This window comes from Pyxicephalus adspersus, chromosome 6, assembly GCF_032062135.1.
Source record: "Pyxicephalus adspersus chromosome 6, UCB_Pads_2.0, whole genome shotgun sequence".
NCBI classification, from domain to species: domain Eukaryota; kingdom Metazoa; phylum Chordata; class Amphibia; order Anura; family Pyxicephalidae; genus Pyxicephalus; species Pyxicephalus adspersus.
This window is the reverse complement of record NC_092863.1, coordinates 40,003,246-40,024,945: the sequence shown is the minus strand read 5'-3', so window position 1 is coordinate 40,024,945 and position 21,700 is coordinate 40,003,246. Positions and strand designations below refer to the sequence as shown.

Genomic DNA, 21,700 nt, shown 5'->3' with positions numbered 1-21,700 from the left:
TGTTTATGTCTGCACTAAAATGGAACTTGTTGTCTGATTTTATTGTATTTTGTGGTATGGCTATGGATTACTTAAGTATTAGGATAAATGTAAATATTTCAAGCAAACATTCCACAATCCCTTCAAAGTATTTGTGCTTTCTGTGCAGTGACCTCTGTGACTTCCAAATTCATCCCAGTCATGCAGCTTTCCCTTTGTACACACATTCTAGACACTGCGGATTTCAACAGAACCTGTTAACAAGTTCTGTGGAGTCCAGACTGTATGAAGGCAAAGGTCATGAGGCAAGACTTGGAACATTTAGAAACCAAGAATGTGCATTACTATGCAGGCCTCTCAGTATAGATTACAATGAAAATGTGTTACAGGTCTTTAAGCTTTGCACTGGGAATGGGGGAGAGCTTTTATCAACCTAATAAATTAGAAACTTTTATTTGGTAATGTAAAACGCCACACATGTAATTTACAAGGAAGGTGTTTGGGAAGGAATATCTATGTTAATCTCCCAGTATCCCCACTATCCAAAATATACATCAGGCTAGCTTCCAATGAGAAACAAAGTTGCCTTACGCAAGGCAATAGCTCAAGATTCGTTTTTACTATGGAGTTTATGTAAAGAGAAATGATATGGCTATGCCATATATTAATAAAGCAAACAGATGAGTTTCATACTTCTAAAGCCAATAGAACACAATGACAGTTAAGTCACGTGACTGGCTCTCCTCTGCTCCTCTGTGAAGGACTTGATGGGGCTTGGCCAGCTACACACCCAAAACCAATTTTAATGAATGGTATCTTCAGCAGTGTGGGCATTGCACAGAAGTGGATAATGGAAAGCCAATATCAATATTAGCTTGTGGTCACTGACTACTGTGTTAATATTCTGGCAGAGGACTGGTACAATGAGAAACACTCCTTGTTTGAAGGGGAGTAATATATCTAAAGATTTCTATATTTAATTTTAATTACATTTTGCTCGCTATCATAGAAATGTAAAATAAATATGCTTCTACAAGTGTAATTACAGAAACAAAATACAAAGTTTTATTTCCGCACAAATTTTTGCATGGTAAGGCAAAAAAAGTGCTTCACTGTATATTACTTTATTTTCAAAAGCTTTGATGATATAAAATCTTGCTCTTACCTTTCTATAAACTTCTGAAATATCTTTCCTCGAAGGCTGTCACAAATTTCTTCTATATATGGCTGTAATGACAAAACAAAGGCATGCGTGAGTGCTTTCAAAAGGCAATAATATATTATCTTAGCAAAAAGATGCAGGAAAATTTCACTGGGACAGGACAATGGGAATTTTATATACGATTAAATAACAGAAGATAATATGTGATTAAAACTAGCACAGTAAAAAGGACCACTGTCATAAAAAATGTTGTTTTCTGATAAACATGCAGTTAGAAAACACATCAGTAGTAGTCAGTATATGATTTTGTTTTTTTAAACTTCAAATGCTGCATTTTATATTTTTCACTCAAGAATTTATGGGGGTTGAGACAAACGTTACCACTACCGGGGGTGTTTACAATAGTTTATTGGCCTTAAGGGATTGTTAAAATCAAATCCTGAGATAGGGGTTAAAAATAAACATGAAAAAGATTCCCACGCATTTTAGGGTACTAACTTGACTTACATTTATTGGTAAATTTCTCTTGAGGGAGATATGGTAGCACCATTCCTCAAGAGAGTCTGGGTGCATAAAATGGAAACGTAGTGGAATAGTAGAGATCAGGGACTATGGAACAGGTTCTGCCCTTCATTGTCCCTTCATTGTAATTTACAAAAGGGTAGAAAGTGTTCTAGGTATTCCTTGCATAGGTTATGTGGAGTGAGTATATGGAGCATTCCAGACTCATAAGGACATTGATTTTTATATATTTTTTGTATTAGTGTGGTGCTTTGAATGACAAAAATTCTTCCTGTTGAGGTGGTGGTGAAAATATTTGGATTTGGAGATTTGGAGAATGTTGAAGGGTGCTTGGATAAGGGCATGGAGGAACATCAGGTCTTCTTCCAGTGGGGACGATTTACTAAGGCTCTCCAAGGCTGGATAGGATACACTTTCATCAGTGAATCTGGTGATCCAGCAAACCTGTAATGAATCTTGTGCGAGGTTGAAAACATTTGCTAGCAAATTACTTTGAAGAAATCCATTCCAGGTTTTCTGGATCACCCACTAATGAAAGTGTATCCTCTCCAGCCTTGGAGAGCTTTGAAAAATGGCTACATACATAGTAAATTGTTTGTGAATCTTAGCTTTGTTTAGTTTTTGTTTGGATAGGAATTTTGTTTTTGTAAATATAGTTCAGGTATGTATTACATATATTTAGCAAATATTGTAAATATTAAATTTTTTTTGCAGTCTTTTTGCGACTACAGTATCTTTAATAAATACTAAATTTATAGTTAATAGTTTATTCAGTTTATCAATCAAAAACAGTACAGCTGTAACACTACTTCTACACTATTCTTTTTTACTTACCACCACCCACAATCATGTACTTTTTTGGCTTTAGTGATTTAGCCCAAACAAATGAACTAAACAGGAAAACTGTGCAAATGTAAAGATTGTCTTTGCTACTTGCTAAGGTTTTCCAATATGAATAGGTGTCATTCTTCCACTTACAGATTTTATGTATAAAAACTACAATAGCAAATTAATTCCTATTTAAGAATTCAAACTGCAAGGTCAACTTTTCATAGTGCTCAGTCTGCAGACAGAAGCTTAATTTATTTGTAAAAATGAAATCAGTGTGAAAGGACAGGAAGATAAGTGGCACCAGGCACACTTGGCACAAACAATTAACACAGCAACCCATAGGGAAAACAGACAAAATAATTTCACCTTCTAGAGCTGCATTGATAATAAAGCCAAATACAACAGTGTATTGTTCCAATGTAATATATATTCTAAACTAGCAAAAGCGTGCCAGTTCCTAAACAGGCAAGGTCAAGGAAGTTCCGTTTATGTAGTGGCCAGAACTGCCAGTGTTCACCAATGTATTTACGGCAAATAAATGTATAATATGGCAAATAAAAGAGCACATCCGAGCAGTGCAGCAAGTGTAAAAACGTGTGATGGTGCATTAATGAAAAAGCAATTATGGTGATAAGGGATCAGGAATCAGTAAAATGACAAAGTGCAAACTGCTGCAGTAATAAGTTGGATAGAGTGTGTTGGTTGTAGTAAAGTGCACGGGCACAGTTTTGGCAATGGACATTCAGCATATCACACAGTGGAAGAATGTTATTGCAGTGGCAGTATTTGCATACTGTGCCTCGGGGCAGTGGGGGCAAGTGTGGAACTGCATGCAATGTAGTGAGTAGGGTAACATGAGTCAGCACAGTGAACAACAATGACAGAAGTACACTTCAATGCATTGGCAGAAAATAGGTTAGTGTATGGGAGCACGGTGGTTAAATGCAGTGCTGGTGTAATGGAAGGGGGCAGGGTGTCAGTAAAATGGCCAGTTGATGTAGTGGCGGCAAGTGGACATACAGCAGACCAGATGTGACCTGCCTATCATTTTATACAACTACTGGTTGCTGAAGAGCCACATTTCTTCTCATGTAGGCAAAAAAGCAAAAGGGAGGGGTATAAAATTAGGTTATTACACAGACCTCCTTCCCATGTAGCCACCATGCAGAAAGACCTGGGGTCTATGACCCTTCATAATATACCCCCCTATGTCTGGCAAAGAGGCGTAACATATGAGGACCTCTGACTCATGGAAACTACAATTTTGCAGGCACAATTTTGCTACCTAGCTTACCCTTGATTTAAGCAAATTTAAACATAGCAGGCTAATGCTCATTTTCTGACAGGCCATTTGGTAGTGAGCATGTTCCCCTAATGACATTATTGCAGAAGCAGAGTAATTTTCCCAATACCAGAAGTCGTTTTTGCCTGGGATATTGCCGACCTCTTGCTTGCAAAAATTTGTAACTGTGCATGACAAATTCAGCCTGTCCATTGCTTTAAACACATGCCTGGGATGCTGCAACAATCATCATGCCCCAACCAAATTCTGTACGGTAGTGGGAACATGGGTGCACCTTTAAGAACAGCAAACCACTCGCCATATTGAGATGGAGTGCAAAAAAACCATCAAGAAATCCAGTAAGGATAATTATTCTTTAAAACTTTGCCTTAGTAACATTATTTACCTGTAATAAAACTCATTCAAAGCTAATTCTATATTATTACTCTGACAGTTCAATCCGAAATTCAACCTAAAACTGAAAAAAGCCATTTCACTTTTTGTATCCTAATAACTATGGGTTGTAAATCAAATCTCACCTGTTGTTTTTTGTGTTATATTTGGTGACAGAAGGCAACACCTCTTTTTCTACATTCCTTCTCTGAAAGAGCAGCATTATGGTAAAATCAAAGGGGGATTTTAGCTTCCTCAGAGACAATAAAAGTGATTAGTTCTTTAATTTAGAAGGTAATTACTTCTAACAATCTGCAGCTGCTAGCTATTTTCATTATCTATCTATCTATCTATCTATCTATCTATCTATCTATCTATCTATCTATCTAATCTACATACACATTTGTATAAGTTGCCAAAGATCGTGTTAGGTGGTAACTGCCTGAGCTCTTTGTCAGTGCTGCACCTACCAAATATATTGTTCCTAGATATTTTTGTGCACTACAAAACCTCCCCATGCCTTAGAGATAAAAAGTAGGATATTCTGTACTCAATGTCAAGGGTACCAGCACTGTAGCTTCACAGATACAACACAAACAAATTGTAGTAATAACCCTGGGACAGGAAGTGTGTTACAGCGCCATCACCAGGTGTAAATATTAATCACAATCAAAATAAAAAAAACCTGAGACGATGGCGTATAGATCACCATTGCAACCACAGCAGTCACTGTAGAGCCCCATACATAAGAGAGGGCCTGCAGAGACTGAACATTAATATAAATTTTGTTACAAAAGTTTGGCCCTTATAGCCTATAACCTTTCATTGTTATTGCAGACTATTTGCTACATATTGTTTCATAATATTGTGTATCATTCCCAATGCAGTGGAGAAGGAATCTACATTGGTGCTGACCAAATACACAGCAGCTCTGCGAGCCAAGGATAACACGCCAGGGACTAAAAGTGTGGCAATGCATACACACTCCTAGTGCCAGGGAAGTGACTGTAAAGATGTTCCTTTCTATCCCCAGGCTCATATCACTGAACACTAGTGCAGATGGAGCAGGTTGACCACTACCCACAGACACTTGTGTATTTTTTACCCTTATGGGGAATTGGGGCACTGCTGTATTAGTCTGCATGACGACGGAGGTGCTAACACCTACCCAGTGACATCAACACATTATTCCCTTATAGGGAGCAGAGCTACATGATGGAAGAAGTATCCCCACCCACCGACTGTCACTAAATGTATTAATTCCCATAAAGAAAACGGTAGAGAAACTGCTGCAGGAAGGGTGAAGGTACCCCCACCCATTGACATCAATGCATCATCATTCCTATAGGGAAAGGATGGAGGTAGTAAAGTTTTTGTTTGTTTTTGGGTGGTGTCAGACTTGTCTGTTTGATGTACAACCTAATCAAAAGGTGGTTATTCATTCTCTACAAATTAAACGATGATTAGCAGGTAGATTCAAGGTTGTTTGATAACTATGCCCCTTAAACTTCTAACCACCGCAAGAAACATTGACATTTCTCCAGCTCTCATATAGTTTTATCACAATTGTAGTGCAAACTTAATTTCATAACTGGTTAGCAAAATCAAAAAGAAACATCAAACCCTTCACGAGAATAATCCATAAAAGATACAGCTTTATTAAATATGTATTTAAAAGTGCTTTTACATTGAAATGTGCTTTTAAATAGAAGTGCTGACTTCCCATTTTCTTTCATTTAAAACTGCAAACTACTGCTAAGGTGGGGATTCGCCCCATTCACCTGTAGTGGTCATCTTCTGGACTTGCATTGAAATTCTTAGTCACACTGATCGTAAAATAAATATACATTTAACCTCATAATTCAGTTTACAAAGCTTTACCATAAATTGTGTTTAGACACTAAAAGGCTACTCTTAACACACTGTATTTCAGTTGTTTATTAGACAAGTGCTATTACTTTGACATTCTTTCTTCCCTCCTGACCAGGACCTGAACTAAAAAAGTGAAGTTGTAAGAAGCTTTTCTACAATGAGAAAACTCTTTACAATGAGTTCAGCAATGGCAGGTTACATCTTATTTCTCCTAGATCTGCTTTATGTTTTAAAGTTTTGAATATGTGAAAATCAAAGCAATTAGAATTTCCCAATACACGAACCCATGTATGTAGTTTCTGCTCAAACATACTAAGATAGCTATAAAACAAAGCCATGCAATATGGTTTAACCAGGCTAATTATTTATCAAGATTTATCAAGGATTTTGTTTTAATTACACTTTTTCCTCTGTACCTGCAACCAGATTAGGTATAATAAGAGATCATAGAGTTGTAAATTTACGGTTGATAATATTTCGCCCTTAGTACAAGGTATACAAACTTTAGTTTTACTGTACTTTAGAAGTTTGAGAACTGACAAATATAAGTAACACTCTCACAGCAATATAAAGAATGTCTTCAGGAAGGTCACACAATACAATGTCTCTGTTCTGCACAAAGCTCTTGGGGAAAAGTTGTGTACTGAACAGTAAACTATTAATGTAAATTGTAGAACCTCACCATAAAATTATGAGCAGAGAAATATCAAAAGATGAAATTCTGGTTAGTATTTGTCTGCCAGGGTTTCATACCTTACAAGATGTGTTTTGGCTTAATAATTAGACCCATCCAAAGAACCTCTACATAACCAACAGCAACCTTGTTTAAATCAGAATTAAACAGCAAAAGACAAAAATGCATCTGCATATTATTACATAATGTTGGGCTTACCTAGTAAAGCAACGGCTCTTTTGCACAATACCCTGAATAGAAGCAGAAAAGTGGTTCCCCCCAACGACCACAGCATTATACTAAATGCAGCTTTGCAATAAAGTTAGATTTAGGAATAATGGAGGATTCAGATCCCCAAAGCCAACATTGCTGCAAAGTCTGCAGCAGGACTTTAGAACTGCCAGTCCAACATGGGAATTGTGGCCACAACGGGGGCATATTTTTCATGCTTTGAAATACAATTTTAGAGGATTCCAGATAATAATTGTAAAATATAGTATATTTGTTTGAGCCAAGCTGGCTGCTTACCTGGAAGCCACAAAGACTCTCATGTGTAAATCATCAAAATAAGATAGCTTACCCTAGCCTAAGTATCAACCCAGATTTTTTTTTTCCAACATGAGAACTTATGTCTCAAGCTGTAAAGGACTTTTACATGTACATTAACTAGATACAATTAGTAGTGGAGCTACATTGCAACAGAAACCAAACACTGGCTGACATTTCCTATGTAGCATATTTTTAATGAACCTAAATTGCATAAAATGTAAAAATACACAGCAGTTGCATAAAATAAACTAAGCTTATCCTTTAAAGACCTCCTTTACCAAGAACGAGGAATGAATTTCCAATTCTTACCTGAAATAGAGTAGGGGGCACTTGTTTCTTTGCGAGGTGGGCCTGAACATGGTCTACAGCTTGCTTGGAAAACGGCTAAGGATTAAAAATATATTAAAAAAAAAAAAAAGTCATTTCCTGGAATCTAAGAAACATATATAATGGCAAATAATCTATGTGGGCTACAAATAAATGTATTTGCATTTTTTTGAACGCAGTAAAATAATCTTTGATCCTAGCCTCAGCCTTTTCTGTCATTTTGTTATCAATATAGACCTCATTTTCTGTCATTTTATCAATATAGACCTTCATAAACAGGATTAGTGTAAGCGTCAACATAATTTCCAAAGTATTAGAGTGGAATTTCCACTTTTAAAAAACAGGACTTCGATAATCCTTCCTATTCGTCTGATCATGAATGTGCAGGTCAGCTTTTTGTCATATATCCGGCAATCCTGCATGTGCCGGGAATTATTGAACTCATGTGCGCCCCTGCAGGACTTATGTCATAGTACCTAATACAGTAATAGGACATGGATCCTGACATGGCCTCCCATGCTGCTATGTCAACCATCTTTTGATGCTGCTATCCTCATGAGTACATCAGTTGGATTGTGAACATAACCCAAGAAAGGTAAGAATTTCTACTAAAATGAATGAAACACTACTTCACAAACTGCACATGTACCGCACATTACACCTAAGTGCATTAGGTAAGTATATGTCCAACAAGAGACAACTATCAGCAGACAGAAATGACAAAACAGACATTTAGACAAACAGATGCAAATACTTACATGTGAACAAGATAGTAGCTCTTTCATAATGTATGTGTCATAAATTTGTCGACTTCTACAAAGGCGGTCCTCCTCGGAATCCAGTTTTTCGTACTCTTTTATCTGAAATGGGATAGAATAAATGAATACAGAATATCATATTTTTATTCCTGACATTTTGTAATATTTATTATTGAGGACAACAAAGTACCCAACTTAGGTAGGCTTTATATACATAAGCTTACATGCATGAGTTTCAACACTCCAGCCTTACATTTCACTTCCAAGCAGAGGTGGGAAACAATGTCAATTACTTGTATGCAGGATGAAATATAGCCTAAACATTGCATTGCACTTTTTTTTCTGATGTGGGACAGCACAAAGAGAAATTAAAGTTTTGGTTACTTGTGTGCACTGGCCACAGGACAATGCTTCCTCCCAGGCACATAGTGGCCTTTGACAAATCTATGACAATGAGGGCATCATGGGAAGGTAAGAAAGGAAGGTATAATATCATAGCTTTAATTTTACAAGCTTTCTCTTTACCTCACTATACTGAGGTTTGTAGAGTAGTCACTAGATGGGGCTTTGAAAATTTACTTAGTGTAATTCCTCCATCTCCCGTAAAAGCAGCTGAGACTATTAGCCACCAAGTGGGTCCTCTATTTCCAACAAGTCAGCCATGTCATAGGTTTGCGTTGTCAGAAGGAAAAGTACAGCAGCACCACGAGCAGTAATGGAGAACAGAAATAAAAACAAATTGGAATAATGAAAAAATATAGATGACCTAATTCATATACAATTATAAATTATATACAAAGCATTAACAGATTTGGGTAATACCTTTTATATGAAACTGATTGGGAAATTGAGGGATTCAAAGTACATTTACAGAAGAATGTGTGAATTGTAACAAACTGTGCAGAATACCCTTTAGAGCCCTAAAACCAATTCCAACCAGACATATACCAGCTTAACAAGTTTTTTTTTATACAAAGTCCAATCAAATGCTGACAAATGTTTGCTATGAAGTATTGCACTTTGGCCACTGCCTCTTCAAACGCAGGCCAAACCAGGGTTATTTTGCATGATACCCATTAGGTTTTTCATATTTAGGTAAACTGGGTGATTGTTCCTGGCAGTAATTGCAGCAAATCTTTCCACCCACAACAAGACATATGTAAAACATGGCTACATGGACATTTACTAAGCAACCCTATGAAAACAAGCTGCCATTTTCAAGCTAAGTAGTTAGCATTCCATTTAGCACTGAAAAACGGCCAATGCCAATTATACCAATCACATTTACTTCAATACTTTTTCTTAATCTTACGGTCCTCGTCAAACCCCAAATATCCCATAAAGTGACAATGCATCACTGACACAAAATTTTAAAACCTACATTATTTATTTAATAATTCAAACCTACAAAACGTTATGTGTATATTTTCAGATTAATAAAACAACAACTCGTACTGCTAAAGATTTGCAGGACACAAATCTTGTTGACCTGTTTATACCTGACCTGAATTATTTGCCCAAAAACAAGTATGCAGAATATGTATCTAGCGAGAAGTCTGAAGTCTGGATCTATCTTTATGTTTAGGTCAGTAGCTCAGAAGATTTTAAATTTGCCAGATCAGAATGACAGCAAGGAAACCAAAATTTAGTGATAGCAGCCTACATATATTTCTCTTAAGCTACTCACACGGTAGATAATTCGAGACAAACTGTCGTGCTGGTCTTTGGACAAAATCTGACATATGTACAGCATGCCCCCAACATTTTTCATCAACATGTCACTGCAGATTGATGAATGACTGCTGTGCACTCCTATTGAGCGTAATGGGGTGCCGTGTGCTTGTCCTCTCTCCTCCACTTCTATTAAACAGATTGTTTCAAGCGACAATCCTCTGCCGCTTCATCTGTATAAGGCTTGGACGTCTGTACAAGGCTTTAGCACATTTCCTAATCATTTCCTAAACATCTAACTATCAAGCTCACAATGTGATATTCTTAATGATCCTCAAATTACCCTAAAATCTAAAGGTAAACAGTAAAGCTCCCATAAGAGATGTAATAAGAGATGCTAGACAACTATATTCCCTCACAATAAGTAGGGTATATCAGTGTTCTCCCCAGGTCCTTTTACCCCGCACTTTTCGGTAACCACCTGGGTGTTTTTGGGTGGTTGCTGAAGAGTTGGATCACAATACAGGGGCTGCCATCCACCTGCAATTTCTTCCCACCCAGCTTTAAAAAATGCCTGGGTTGGGTACTGGGTATATATTTATTTTTTTGTGTATCACAATTTAATATAGAAGCAAATTCGAGAGGGATGGGGAACACCATTAGAGAAAGAAGAAACTCTGGGACTGTTATTTTATACCGATGTACCTTGACATGACTTTGAGACCACAGTTAATCTATCAGTAAACAGTACTATGTTCTGCAGAGAAAAGTTCACTTTTATGAGGTGGTGCTGAGAAGTTCCTGGCTTTGCCCTCTTCCAGATGAAATAGAAAAAGGAGTGTGGGGGCATATGACAGTCTAATATTTTAGTATGTAACTGTGCAAATTCCTACAGCACCGTCAAAACCTGGATATCTCAATTCAAGACTGGGCATTTCACCGTTGAGGATGAGCCCCGCAGTGGGCGCCCCCCAACCTCAACTGACCCCGGCAACTTGCAATGCTGTCCATAAGCTGATTATTGAGGAGCGGCGAATATCCTCAAAAAAGATATTTGACATCTCACGGGAGCGTGTTGGGTTTGTTATCAACACTATCCTAGACATACGCAAGCTTTTAGCGAAGTGGGTGCCGAAATGTTTAAACAGTGATCAGAAGAAGGAACGAGTTGAGGCATCCAAATCTGTTTTGGCCCATTTTGAAGGTGCACAGGAATTTTTGGCTAAGTTAGTGACCGAGGATGAGACCTGGCTCCACATCTGTGATCCTGAAACCAAAGAACAGTCAAAGGAATGGCGCCACAGCGGTGACTTGGTGGACTACCTACCTCAGGGCTATAGTATCACTGGTCAGTATTATGCTAACCTCCTGGACCAGCTGAAGGAAACAATTAAGAAACATTGTGGAAAGTTGACCAAAGGGATCCTTTTTTGCAGAACAATGTACCTGCGGACACGTCCAACGTTGTGGCTGCCAAATCGAACACCCCTGAGTTTCTAATTGGTCCATCATCCCCCCTACTCACCTAACCTAGCCCCTTCCGACTATTATCTGTTACCTAATTTGAAGAAACACCTGAAGGGGAAACGTTTTGAGGACAATTCTGACGTCAAAGATGCTGCTAAGACCTGGTTTGCGGCCCAACCAAAGGATTTTTATTTGAGCGGTCTAGAAAAGCTGCAACTACACTGTACGAAGTGCATCAGTCTCAGGGGGGATATGTTGAATAAATGTCTTATTTCATATTTCTAGCTCTCTTCTTTCTGGGCAAAGCCAGGAAAAAGTTTCCTGGAATGAAGCGGTTCAAAAACAAAGGACACTGACCAGCATTCTCCTTGGTCACCTAATCACCACGATATACCCTTGCTAGCCAAAACACTCTAATATTTCATTGGGCTGCATTTTGCTTTGGCATTTATGGTACTGTTTCAACAAGCTTTTGCAAATGTCACAACATTTATTTCCATCCAGAGTTACAATTATTTTTAACCAAGATCTTGTATTAATCATGGGGGAATCAGGTCTATGCATAATGTCTTTCAGGACATCCCAAAAGATTCTCAATAGTTCTGAAATCTGGACTCTGTGGTAGCCAATCATTTTGTAAAAATAATAGCTAATGTTCTGATATCTAATGCCTGAAGAATCCTAACACGGCCATGTAAGATAATTCTTCTCTGATAGCCCAGGAATTTTCCAATGATGGAAGACCCTGGCCATTTAGTATTCTTGGAGTCATATGGAGTCAGCATTTTTGGGCACATACATTTTATAGGCAGGCAGTGCATACCTAACCCTACATATAGCTGAATAGCTATTACAATCCAAAATTATTTAAGATATTGTTCTTAGAAAAAGAATTGCTTGTGCCAGATCCTCCCTTATAAAAGCTAATAAAATTGATTTGATTATTTTCAGTGCAAAAAACAGCCTTGGGTTGGTGGCATTGCTGTTCCAGTTCTAGGGATATCTTTGATAATCTCTGTATAAACAAGAATGACTTTTATGGTAAATTTTAAGTGGTCATCCTTTCTCCGGCTCTTGTCAGATCCGAAGTCTTAAGCTGCGTACACACGTCAGATTTTTTCTGCCCGATAATCGGCATCGGCCAGATATTGGGCGAGAATCTGGCGTGTGTAGAGTCGGCGTCATTCATCGTCCGTGGATCCGTCCTGGCGGATCCACGAACGATGAACGACAACCGATCCTAATGCAAGGGAAGGGGGAGAGCGTGCAGCAGGGTGCAGCGCCATCGCTCTCCCCCTCCCCTCTCCATAGAGCAGAGCGGTGCTGTATGTACCGCACCGTTCATGCATCGTGTAGTCCTTTGTCGTGGAAAGGATCGTGAAAGATCCTTTCCAACGACAATAATTGCACGTGTGTACGCAGCTTTACTTACAGTTTCAGGCTGTGCCCTTGTATTTAGAATATGTAACCTCTGCCAGTACTGATGTGAATTTTGCCATTTACAGATTTCTAAATTCCCTAAATCAATGCAAGTAAATTATGAAGGAGGAAGGCCTGTGATTGCATTTTAATTACCTTTAATAGACAAGCAGAAGATTATAGTCAATATCATGCCTGACACAAAGATTTGCAGGATTTATAGATACCAAGCACCATTATAATCAGCTTGGCACAAATGAACTTGCTAATTATTCACTGTTATGTATATGGAAGCACAAAGCAGCTCTGGTTTAATAAAATATAGAGGAGAATATCCCAAATTAATCAAATTTCCCATGGCCAAGAGAAATGCATGTGTGGATAATTCACGGTCCAGATGGAGATGTACCAGAAACACCGTTGATTCACAAAAAAACTTTAAAGTCAATGGAAATACCAACTGGCTTTTCCTTGTCAGAAGAATATAAAACCACGGCAGTACACTGTTTATAAAGACATACAGTGGAAACAAAGTCAAATGTAACTCCAGGATAATCATCCCACATTCAAAATGTGTGGAATTGGAGAAAAAGCCTAAATGTTGCAATTGTTATTTCACATAAAACGATTTTGGCATGTGCAGAGTTGAAAGCCAGTATACCAAGTTATACACAAATAAGCCTACAGGGAAGAACTGGCAGGCACACTGCATTAGTCTAAGCCTCAATCATTTCAAAACTTTAGCATATGCATTTTATGATATAGGTTTTTATAGCTATTATCAGGTTAAACAAATATCTGTTATATTAACTGAACAGGGTATGTATACCGTACATCTAACGGAAAACAGTATTTACATTGAAAATGGGAGTTTCTTAGGTGCAGGGGACATTTTGGGCAAATTGGGAGGCACTTCTGGAGGTCTTTGGTAATAGAAGAGCTGATTATTCTCTTGGTAGTGTATTATTTATAACTAGTATTTATATAGCACCGACATATTACACATCCCTTTACAAAGTGCAAAGAAATACCTGGAGGAAACCCACGCAAACACGGGGAGAACATGCAAACTCCATGCAGATAGTGCCCTGGCCGAGATTTGAACCTCAGACCTAGAGCAGCAAAGACCAGAGTGCTAAACACTGAGCCACCATGCCACCAATGCAATACATAATATATATGATTTACTTCAAACAAAGCTTTCTATATTCATGAGAAAAAAAACTATATTTTGTAAAACTAAAACTATCTACATATATAATTTGTAACACTCCTAAAGCACACAGTTGTCTTCTAGATGTGAAAGTGGGTTGTCGTTTTTTTTCAACATTCTATGTATTTATAGTTATTTAGAAGCAAGGTGGTTTTGACAATCGTGGAACCGTCTATAAAATAAGCACGATTGAGTGGCGGTTAGCTTGAAGCCCATTGGTTATGAGATGGTCAAGAGCAGGCGTCCTTTATTTATGGCAACTGATCACAAAAGCACATGTAATCTCCATGGCCTCGTTCCGTTCATGTGTTCTACACCAAAGGCTGCAATCTAATAGCAAGTGTGAGGAAAGCCCTGTGCTATACCGAGTTGCTTAGTAACACCGGCTGACATTAAAACTAAGTACACCTGAGAACGGCACTAGCACACTGTGGGTGTCATACACAATCAAATTTTACATTTTCTTTGTTCCAAACTAGCAAGTCTAACCTGTTTTACCCACATCATCCGTATAGTGTTTTATATTTGGAGGAAATAAGGGCACTTTGCTAGCAGCATTCTTCTGTGTTCTTTCATCTTTTAGTTAAAGAATAAAAGTTACTGATGCTATGTCATGAGATGCTTATACTACGGGATGACAGGACCATGACATCTCATCTGTCACACAGTCTTTGTTTTTTGTGTTATACACCATTATCTTAAACCACTGTTTTGGAGCAAAGTGCAGATTTTGCATGTTGGAAAATAAGTTATGGTCACTATATAACGAGTATATATGGGACACATATTTTTTATAGGAGGGTTTTTAATCAAATGAGTATCTAGTAAAAAAAAAAATACTTCTTAAGCACAGTGGACATTAAACTTTTAACTAAATATTTGTTTAATAAACGTTGCTCTCTAGAAAGAACACAACTTAAAACATAAAAACCTAACTAAGAAAACACCTAGAGAAAAAATAAAGAGGCTGCCATCACTGACGTTCTGAAAATGCTAGATGCGTGGTCATTTCTGGCTTTAATAGGTTCTACGTTATCAACTTAAAAAAGGTATGCAGATCGGTTCTGGCAGCATTTTTGCTTTACTGGCTCATTACCCACGGGCCAGGCAAAATCAATAAATTCCTGGAAATTCCAGGAAAACTGTTAAATATACAAATGAAAAACAAATACAGGAGCTCTTTTAACTGTTGTAAAATTAAGGCTTTTATTCACCCAGCTTTAAACAGCCCTGCCAAAAAAGATGGTGAAAAATGATTCTTCTCAGCACATATACATGCAGCACACCTGATTGGCTCCAAATGCTTTTCTTCCTTATTTAATTCTGAGTGCTGCTGTGCAGGTAATAACAGATTGCAAACAGCAAGTCAAATTCAGAAACCTAGGCTAGTCACATTTCAAAATATATTTATTCATACGATTAGTAGTGGCTGCCTTTCTGTTTCTTTTCACCTAGGTTTCATTTAACCCATTAGTATAGGGGAACACATTAAATTACATCTATCAGAATGGTTTTTGGGACAAGTATGGGTCAACTAAGCAGCAAACCAAAAACAATACATCCTCCTTCACTGTGACCTTGGTGAAATAAAGTATCCAGGCATGAGGATTGTTCCATTAGGGATATGGAGACTCTGAACAATACAGATTACACCTGACATGTTTACCTACTGGATAATGCATGTCAGAAAAGCTTTCCAGGGAACAGTGCATTTGGCACAGGCTTATCTCTGCTTAATCAGCAGAGAAGAATAAGAATTGCCAAGCAATATTCCAACTCTCCAAGGTTCTGACAGTCAGAACTTGACAGCTGTAATCATACCGTGCCTATTCACTGTTAGAGATAACAGAAATTTTGGAACCCTGAGGATTGATTGACTGTCCGTGCCCACGTAAGTAGACTTTTAGGTCATTTTACAAAAGCCATCATAGCCAAATGTGAAAAAATAGACCAGTTACCTCCTCATAAAACTTGAGCTGTGGAACCCCTTCATCAATGTCATTTGTGCAAAATTCTTTGAATAGCAGGAAACCTGTAAAAAAGACAAAATTATGTTAATAGTACAGCAATGTTTTTTTTTTGGACCACAAAAACAACAGAACTGATTGAGCTTTGGCAAAGATCAAGACACAACATATTCAGAAGCTGCTGTTCCATAAAAGCACAGTACTATTACACACGAGCTTTAAGAGTGTCATGTTATCCTAAAAAAGAGCAGTGTCACATTACCTGGGAAGCAACATTAGTACCAGTCTATGATTATGAGGTCATGCTATGGAAATTACTATAAATCTCCACTGTTAACAGATAATTTTTAAGCATCTAAATAGTTGTTCTTTAGGGCTCATGCCAAAAAAAAATGCAGCCTATTAATATATTGCCCTAACACACAAAAATAAGGCATCTGCACAATTTGTGACCGTGCAATGTACCACGATGTACAGAATATTTACACGTGTGCAATATGGTATGCACAAATATGAGCTGGACCTGTGAGTAGTAAGTGCAACAGCTGTTCATAGTACAGTTTCATGGTACAGGTTTCGAGCCTGACTTGTTTCTTCAGATAACCTAAAGCCCCTAAACCAAAAATTATTGATGAAAGAAAAAACAGTGATCAGGGAAAGATTATCATCATAATTTAACCCAAAACAAAGGTAGATTGGAGGTCTTGAGTTTATCCCCCCCCCCCCCAAAAAAAAAAAAACACATCTGAAGCCCACTCTAACAAGTCTGAGGGTCTACTCTAAAGGAAGACAGTTTAACTCTCTTATAAGTAAATATGAAGTCCCTATGGTTGCAGTGGGTAGATGTAGTGCTCCTGCTAAATAATGGTCTTTAAAATAAATGACAGCAGGACACTTCCATAAGAGAATCCATCCTCTAAATCTTTTCTTCTTAGCTACTCTATAAAGTGGTCCAGAAATAATAAAAAGCTGTGTGACGTCTGGTCTTAGGCCTTTATTTTGCCCATACAGAGATGCTTTCTTGTAGCGGCCCTAAGAAGCATTTACTTATAGCCACACTACCCTAACAACCATATCAGCTATCCAGCCTGTCTAAATTCTAAATCAAAACTCAAACCTAGCTATACCCAACCCCCCTTCTTTGCCAAGTGACAGTGCACCGATTGATGCATTGAGGGGAGGTAGGGTGGGTGTTAAATATTTTCCTGTACCAGGAAGTCTTGGCCATTTCTCCAGACCCTGACAGTGGACTGAGTTGCCTGGAGAGTGCAGGAAAGTGCAGGAAAGTGCTTTAGTGTCACCCTTAATGCATCATAACCTAGATGTTGTTTTTGAGAATAAAATGGATAAAGGATCATTTTGAAACCTTGGTAGCCCAAACTAATGCTAATAAACATGACAAGGTAACAGTCAGCTTGTTAAAGTCACATTATATACAAGTATAGCTTCATTTGTCATCCCTGATGTTTTGTGTCTATGTTTGTGTCATATGACAACAGCAAATGTATGTAAGGTAGTCAAATGTTTAGGCATAACAGGGATACAACAACCCTTGTGTATGAAATGCAGTTTTGAAATGCCAGACAAAAAATCAGTTAACTAAAATGTTAGACTAAAATCCTGGATACTGGAAGTAAATTTGTGACCCAGGAAAAAAATGGCTAGTAATTGTCCATGTAGACAATCAAACTAAAAATGTGTCTACTAACAAAGAACTCAAATATTACTTCTTTAAAGTGAAAGAAAACCACACAGACTTAGAATGCAGAAGATTAACAACTCAGTGGAATACATTTGTTGAAAAGCCCGGCAATGAATTTGGACCTGGTACCGACACAAATAGGGCACTATACCCGACCAGACAAAATGAACATAATAGGCTAATAACTGATTGGTCAGCCAGCTCAAACATGCAGCTGATACACCGGCTGTTGAGGGGCTTTTGCATTGACAGCGTGAGGCTGACTCATTCACCATCCCCTCCATTGGAGCTGTTTTCTAAGGCACCCTGGACAGTTGCCAGTAACTTGCCACCTACTCGAACAAATGTAAGCTGTTGCTAGGTGGTAACCTCCCGCACTGTTAACAGCGGGCTTTCACTGTACAATACATAGACATGGTTTAGGTTTTTTCTGTGATGAGCAAATGAGAGATAGGCATCCTGGGAAATTATAAGGCTGCCCTAAAAATGCAGAAAGACAGCAAGAACGGGGAACTGGGTCAATGGAGACTCAGAATAGCTCCTGTAGCATATTGCATGCATGAAGAATCAATAATGTACACATTTATTGAAATTTTAAAGAAACCCCATGCCTATGAATATGAGCATTTTATCTGCTTATGTTTACATTTAATAACATGTAAGGGTATATAATAAAGAAACTAGGAAATTCTTTAAAAAAAAAAAAAGCTACATTTCAAGCATATGGTTTTCCTTAGCTATCCCAACACACGTTCTATTTTACAAAGGCAGAAGTGAATTATACAGCTAATAAAGCACCATTCATTCTGATTAAACTAATCTCTTAAGATCTAATATTCCATTAGAAATATTCTTGTCGTTAAATAAGGACACTAACATTTCTAATCGATTTATTAATACACTTTTCCTATAATACCTTAAATAACCTCAACTGTAACCAGAAGGACAATGTTAAGGCAGCAATGTTTTATAAAAGATTGTGACATTGAACTGTTCAATGAACCCTAATCATCATAGTTTGGTGATCATAAAAAATTCTGCTTTTCTTGCATCCGGTCTTGCTCCAGAATTCTCTTAGAGCTGAACTCCACCTAAATAACTGAATGTGCTTTTGAAATGCATATTGCTCAGCAACTTTTGTGTAGCACATAACCTTGCTTTATTGTGTAAACAGAAGAGCAACACCAACTTCTGAAGATACTGTAATAAATACTGGATTGTTACTAGCATGTACCAACCTACTACACAGACTAGCCATTCTCAACCAATGAACCCCCAAATGGGTTCTTCACCCTGCTGCTAATTGATCTCACATTGCCTGCCTACTTCCAGGTCTAATGCCACTTACCCACTTCTGGACCAAGGATTATTTTAGCATTCTAGCCACCACTGTCAGAGCATTTCTCTACCTGACCGCCAAAACAAATGGTTTTTGAAGGAATTTTCAGAGACCTAAAAAATATTTCAAGGATTCCTCCTTGGTGGCAAAAAGTATCCAATAAAGGGCAGTCATCTTTCTGTTTTATCTATCTGGAAGCACTTTTACAGGTAAACTGAGGTGGATATCAGTTTAAAAAACTAATTAGGTACCGCATAAACACAACTTAACCATACAAGTATTATTAATGTGACATAACATAAAATAAATACCACCTTGTAGCAGGTTAAATTACTAATGACAGTTGAATTCTATTCGATATAATTGTATGTTTGTTAAAGTGGACCAACCACTGGGACATTATGTAAGCTACCATGGCTGGACTTTGCCCGGATATAAAAGTTGATCTTTTAGTGTTGGTCTCAGTCACACACCTGAAACAAGCATGCAGACAACTTGTGACAAATTGTGTTAAAGTAGTTGAAAATCTGAGCTGCATCGTGATTTGGAATTAGTGATTAGGGATGTAATAAAGACAGAGGATCAGAACATCAATCAAGTAAGCTGTATTTTTAGAACCAGGTCAGAAATGGCAGTTTACATAATCCAACAGTGAAAGTCAGTTCTTTGGAATACACCAACACACTCTTTACAAACCAGCCAGGGTTCAATTAGAATCCTTAAGCTTTTTCAGGAATAAAATGTAACAATAAATTTGTATTTACTTTCCAGATGAAGCTGGGCTTAAAAGGTAAATTATACATAGAAAGGGAATATATTCTAATGCAGCCATAGGAACACATAAAATATTTATGTAGGATTTTGATGAATAATTTTGTATAAAATAATAGCTTGTACAATATATACCACCAGCACCCACCCCTTTAAAAGAAGACACTCATCAAAAAAATCTATGTAGGATGTCATTTGTCCTAGAAGTAGTTCTGTGCCCCGTCTAGAATCCTGAAATGCAGTCCTCAGAAACCCACTCTATTCTGGCTCTGATCATACCACCAATAGCAGTGCTCAACCCAGAAATGTTTTTAAGCCGGGTGGGAAGAAATTGTAGGTGGGTGGCAGCCCCTGTATTGTGACCAAACTCTTTAGTAACCACCCAAAAACAGCCGGGTGAATCAGTTTTTAATATAGACACACGCTGCATTCACTTCACTTTTTAATGTTTTTAAATAAAATATAGCAGTAAACACTATCAAATGCCAGACATCATCAAACTGCAAATAGGCTTTAAAAGATCAAACTGGCAAATAGGTAAACCGGCAAACTAAGGAACACAATATACAATTTTTTTAAACAGGCAAGACAGCAAACAGCAACTGTTTTTTTAGTCCAGAAATTAGTAGTCTTTGATAGCAGAAAAAAACAAACCATTTTAGATTAACCAGATTCCCCAAAGCATTAAAGAATCTGGGATATTCATTTTGGAACACAACATCACTAAGAATGCATTCTGTTCTTTTTGGATTTTGACAATGTCCCTCCTGGGGTTCTCCGATGAGCACTTGGCAGCCATGTCAAAGTACACCAGATAATTTTCTCCAGTTAAACTTGTGTCAAAGGGCATTGTGAGAAAATGCTATGAAGTCAAAAAGTCCAACCACATGGAGCAAGAATCTTCCCTGAACTTTATCAATGTATTTTCAGCCCTAAAAGTTACCAGACTTTCACCATCATCCAGACAATCATCCAAGTCTCATTCAAGGCAACCGTATTATTTTCTTATACATGTTCTTGTATCCATCTCCTTAAACAAAATTAACCTTAACTGAATATACTAACTGCTTAGGGAGCAAGTGCATAACTGAAAGATAACGATTCATTTGCCCCTTTTACACAATTGTATGTCAGACTTAACATTAAGGTATTTTACCTCCCTTCTGAAAGCTCTGACCTACACAACTGGGAAGTTTACTATTCCAGCAGACAGTGTTTCTGTAACCAATACTGGGTATATGTGACAATTTATTCACAGCCTTGTAGAGGGCTACATAGTGTGCACATTATAAGTCTTTAAAGTGGTGGAACTCTACTGAGGTCTTGGATCATAAGAAACAATAAGGTGAATGTCCTCGATTACTTCGCATCATAGGGACCCCAACTGGCTCAGACCCCATGGAAAAACATGGGCTGCTATAGTGATTATTCCAGCTGTGCATACAGCAGGAACTTTATGTTTGCTTTTTGACTTAAACCAAATTCTTGTTAACACTAAAACAAGTGAAAATGCCATGGACATAAAGTTAGGTTCATAAATATTTGGAAAGAGGTAACTTTTTTCTAATTTTGGTTCTGTACATTACCACAATTATTTTAATTGAAACAACTCAGATGCAGATGAATTGCAGACTTTCAGCTTTAATTCAGTGGGTTGAACAAAAAGATTGCATAAAAATGTGAGGAACTAAAGCCTTTTTAACACAATCACTTCATTTCATTTCATTAAACAAATCATAAATACTGAAAATACTGAAAAAGCAATAACTCTGTATATTGTAAAGTACTATATTATTCTAAAAC

The 21,700-nt window shown here is 37.6% G+C and overlaps 1 protein-coding gene across 2 annotated transcripts in view; it reads right to left on the bottom strand.

The window, feature by feature from the left end:
* The window catches only part of GRK3 (G protein-coupled receptor kinase 3), a 163,132-nt gene that overhangs the window by 53,699 nt on the left and 87,733 nt on the right, over positions 1–21,700 (bottom strand). For both annotated transcript variants that reach the window (XM_072415418.1, XM_072415419.1), the window contains exons 3-6: positions 16,077–16,150; positions 8,349–8,450; positions 7,573–7,647; positions 1,145–1,206 (exon numbers count right to left, since the gene is read on the bottom strand). In XM_072415418.1, coding sequence (XP_072271519.1) covers positions 1,145–1,206; positions 7,573–7,647; positions 8,349–8,450; positions 16,077–16,150 — 313 coding nt within the window. The remainder of the gene's footprint in view (positions 1–1,144; positions 1,207–7,572; positions 7,648–8,348; positions 8,451–16,076; positions 16,151–21,700) is intronic.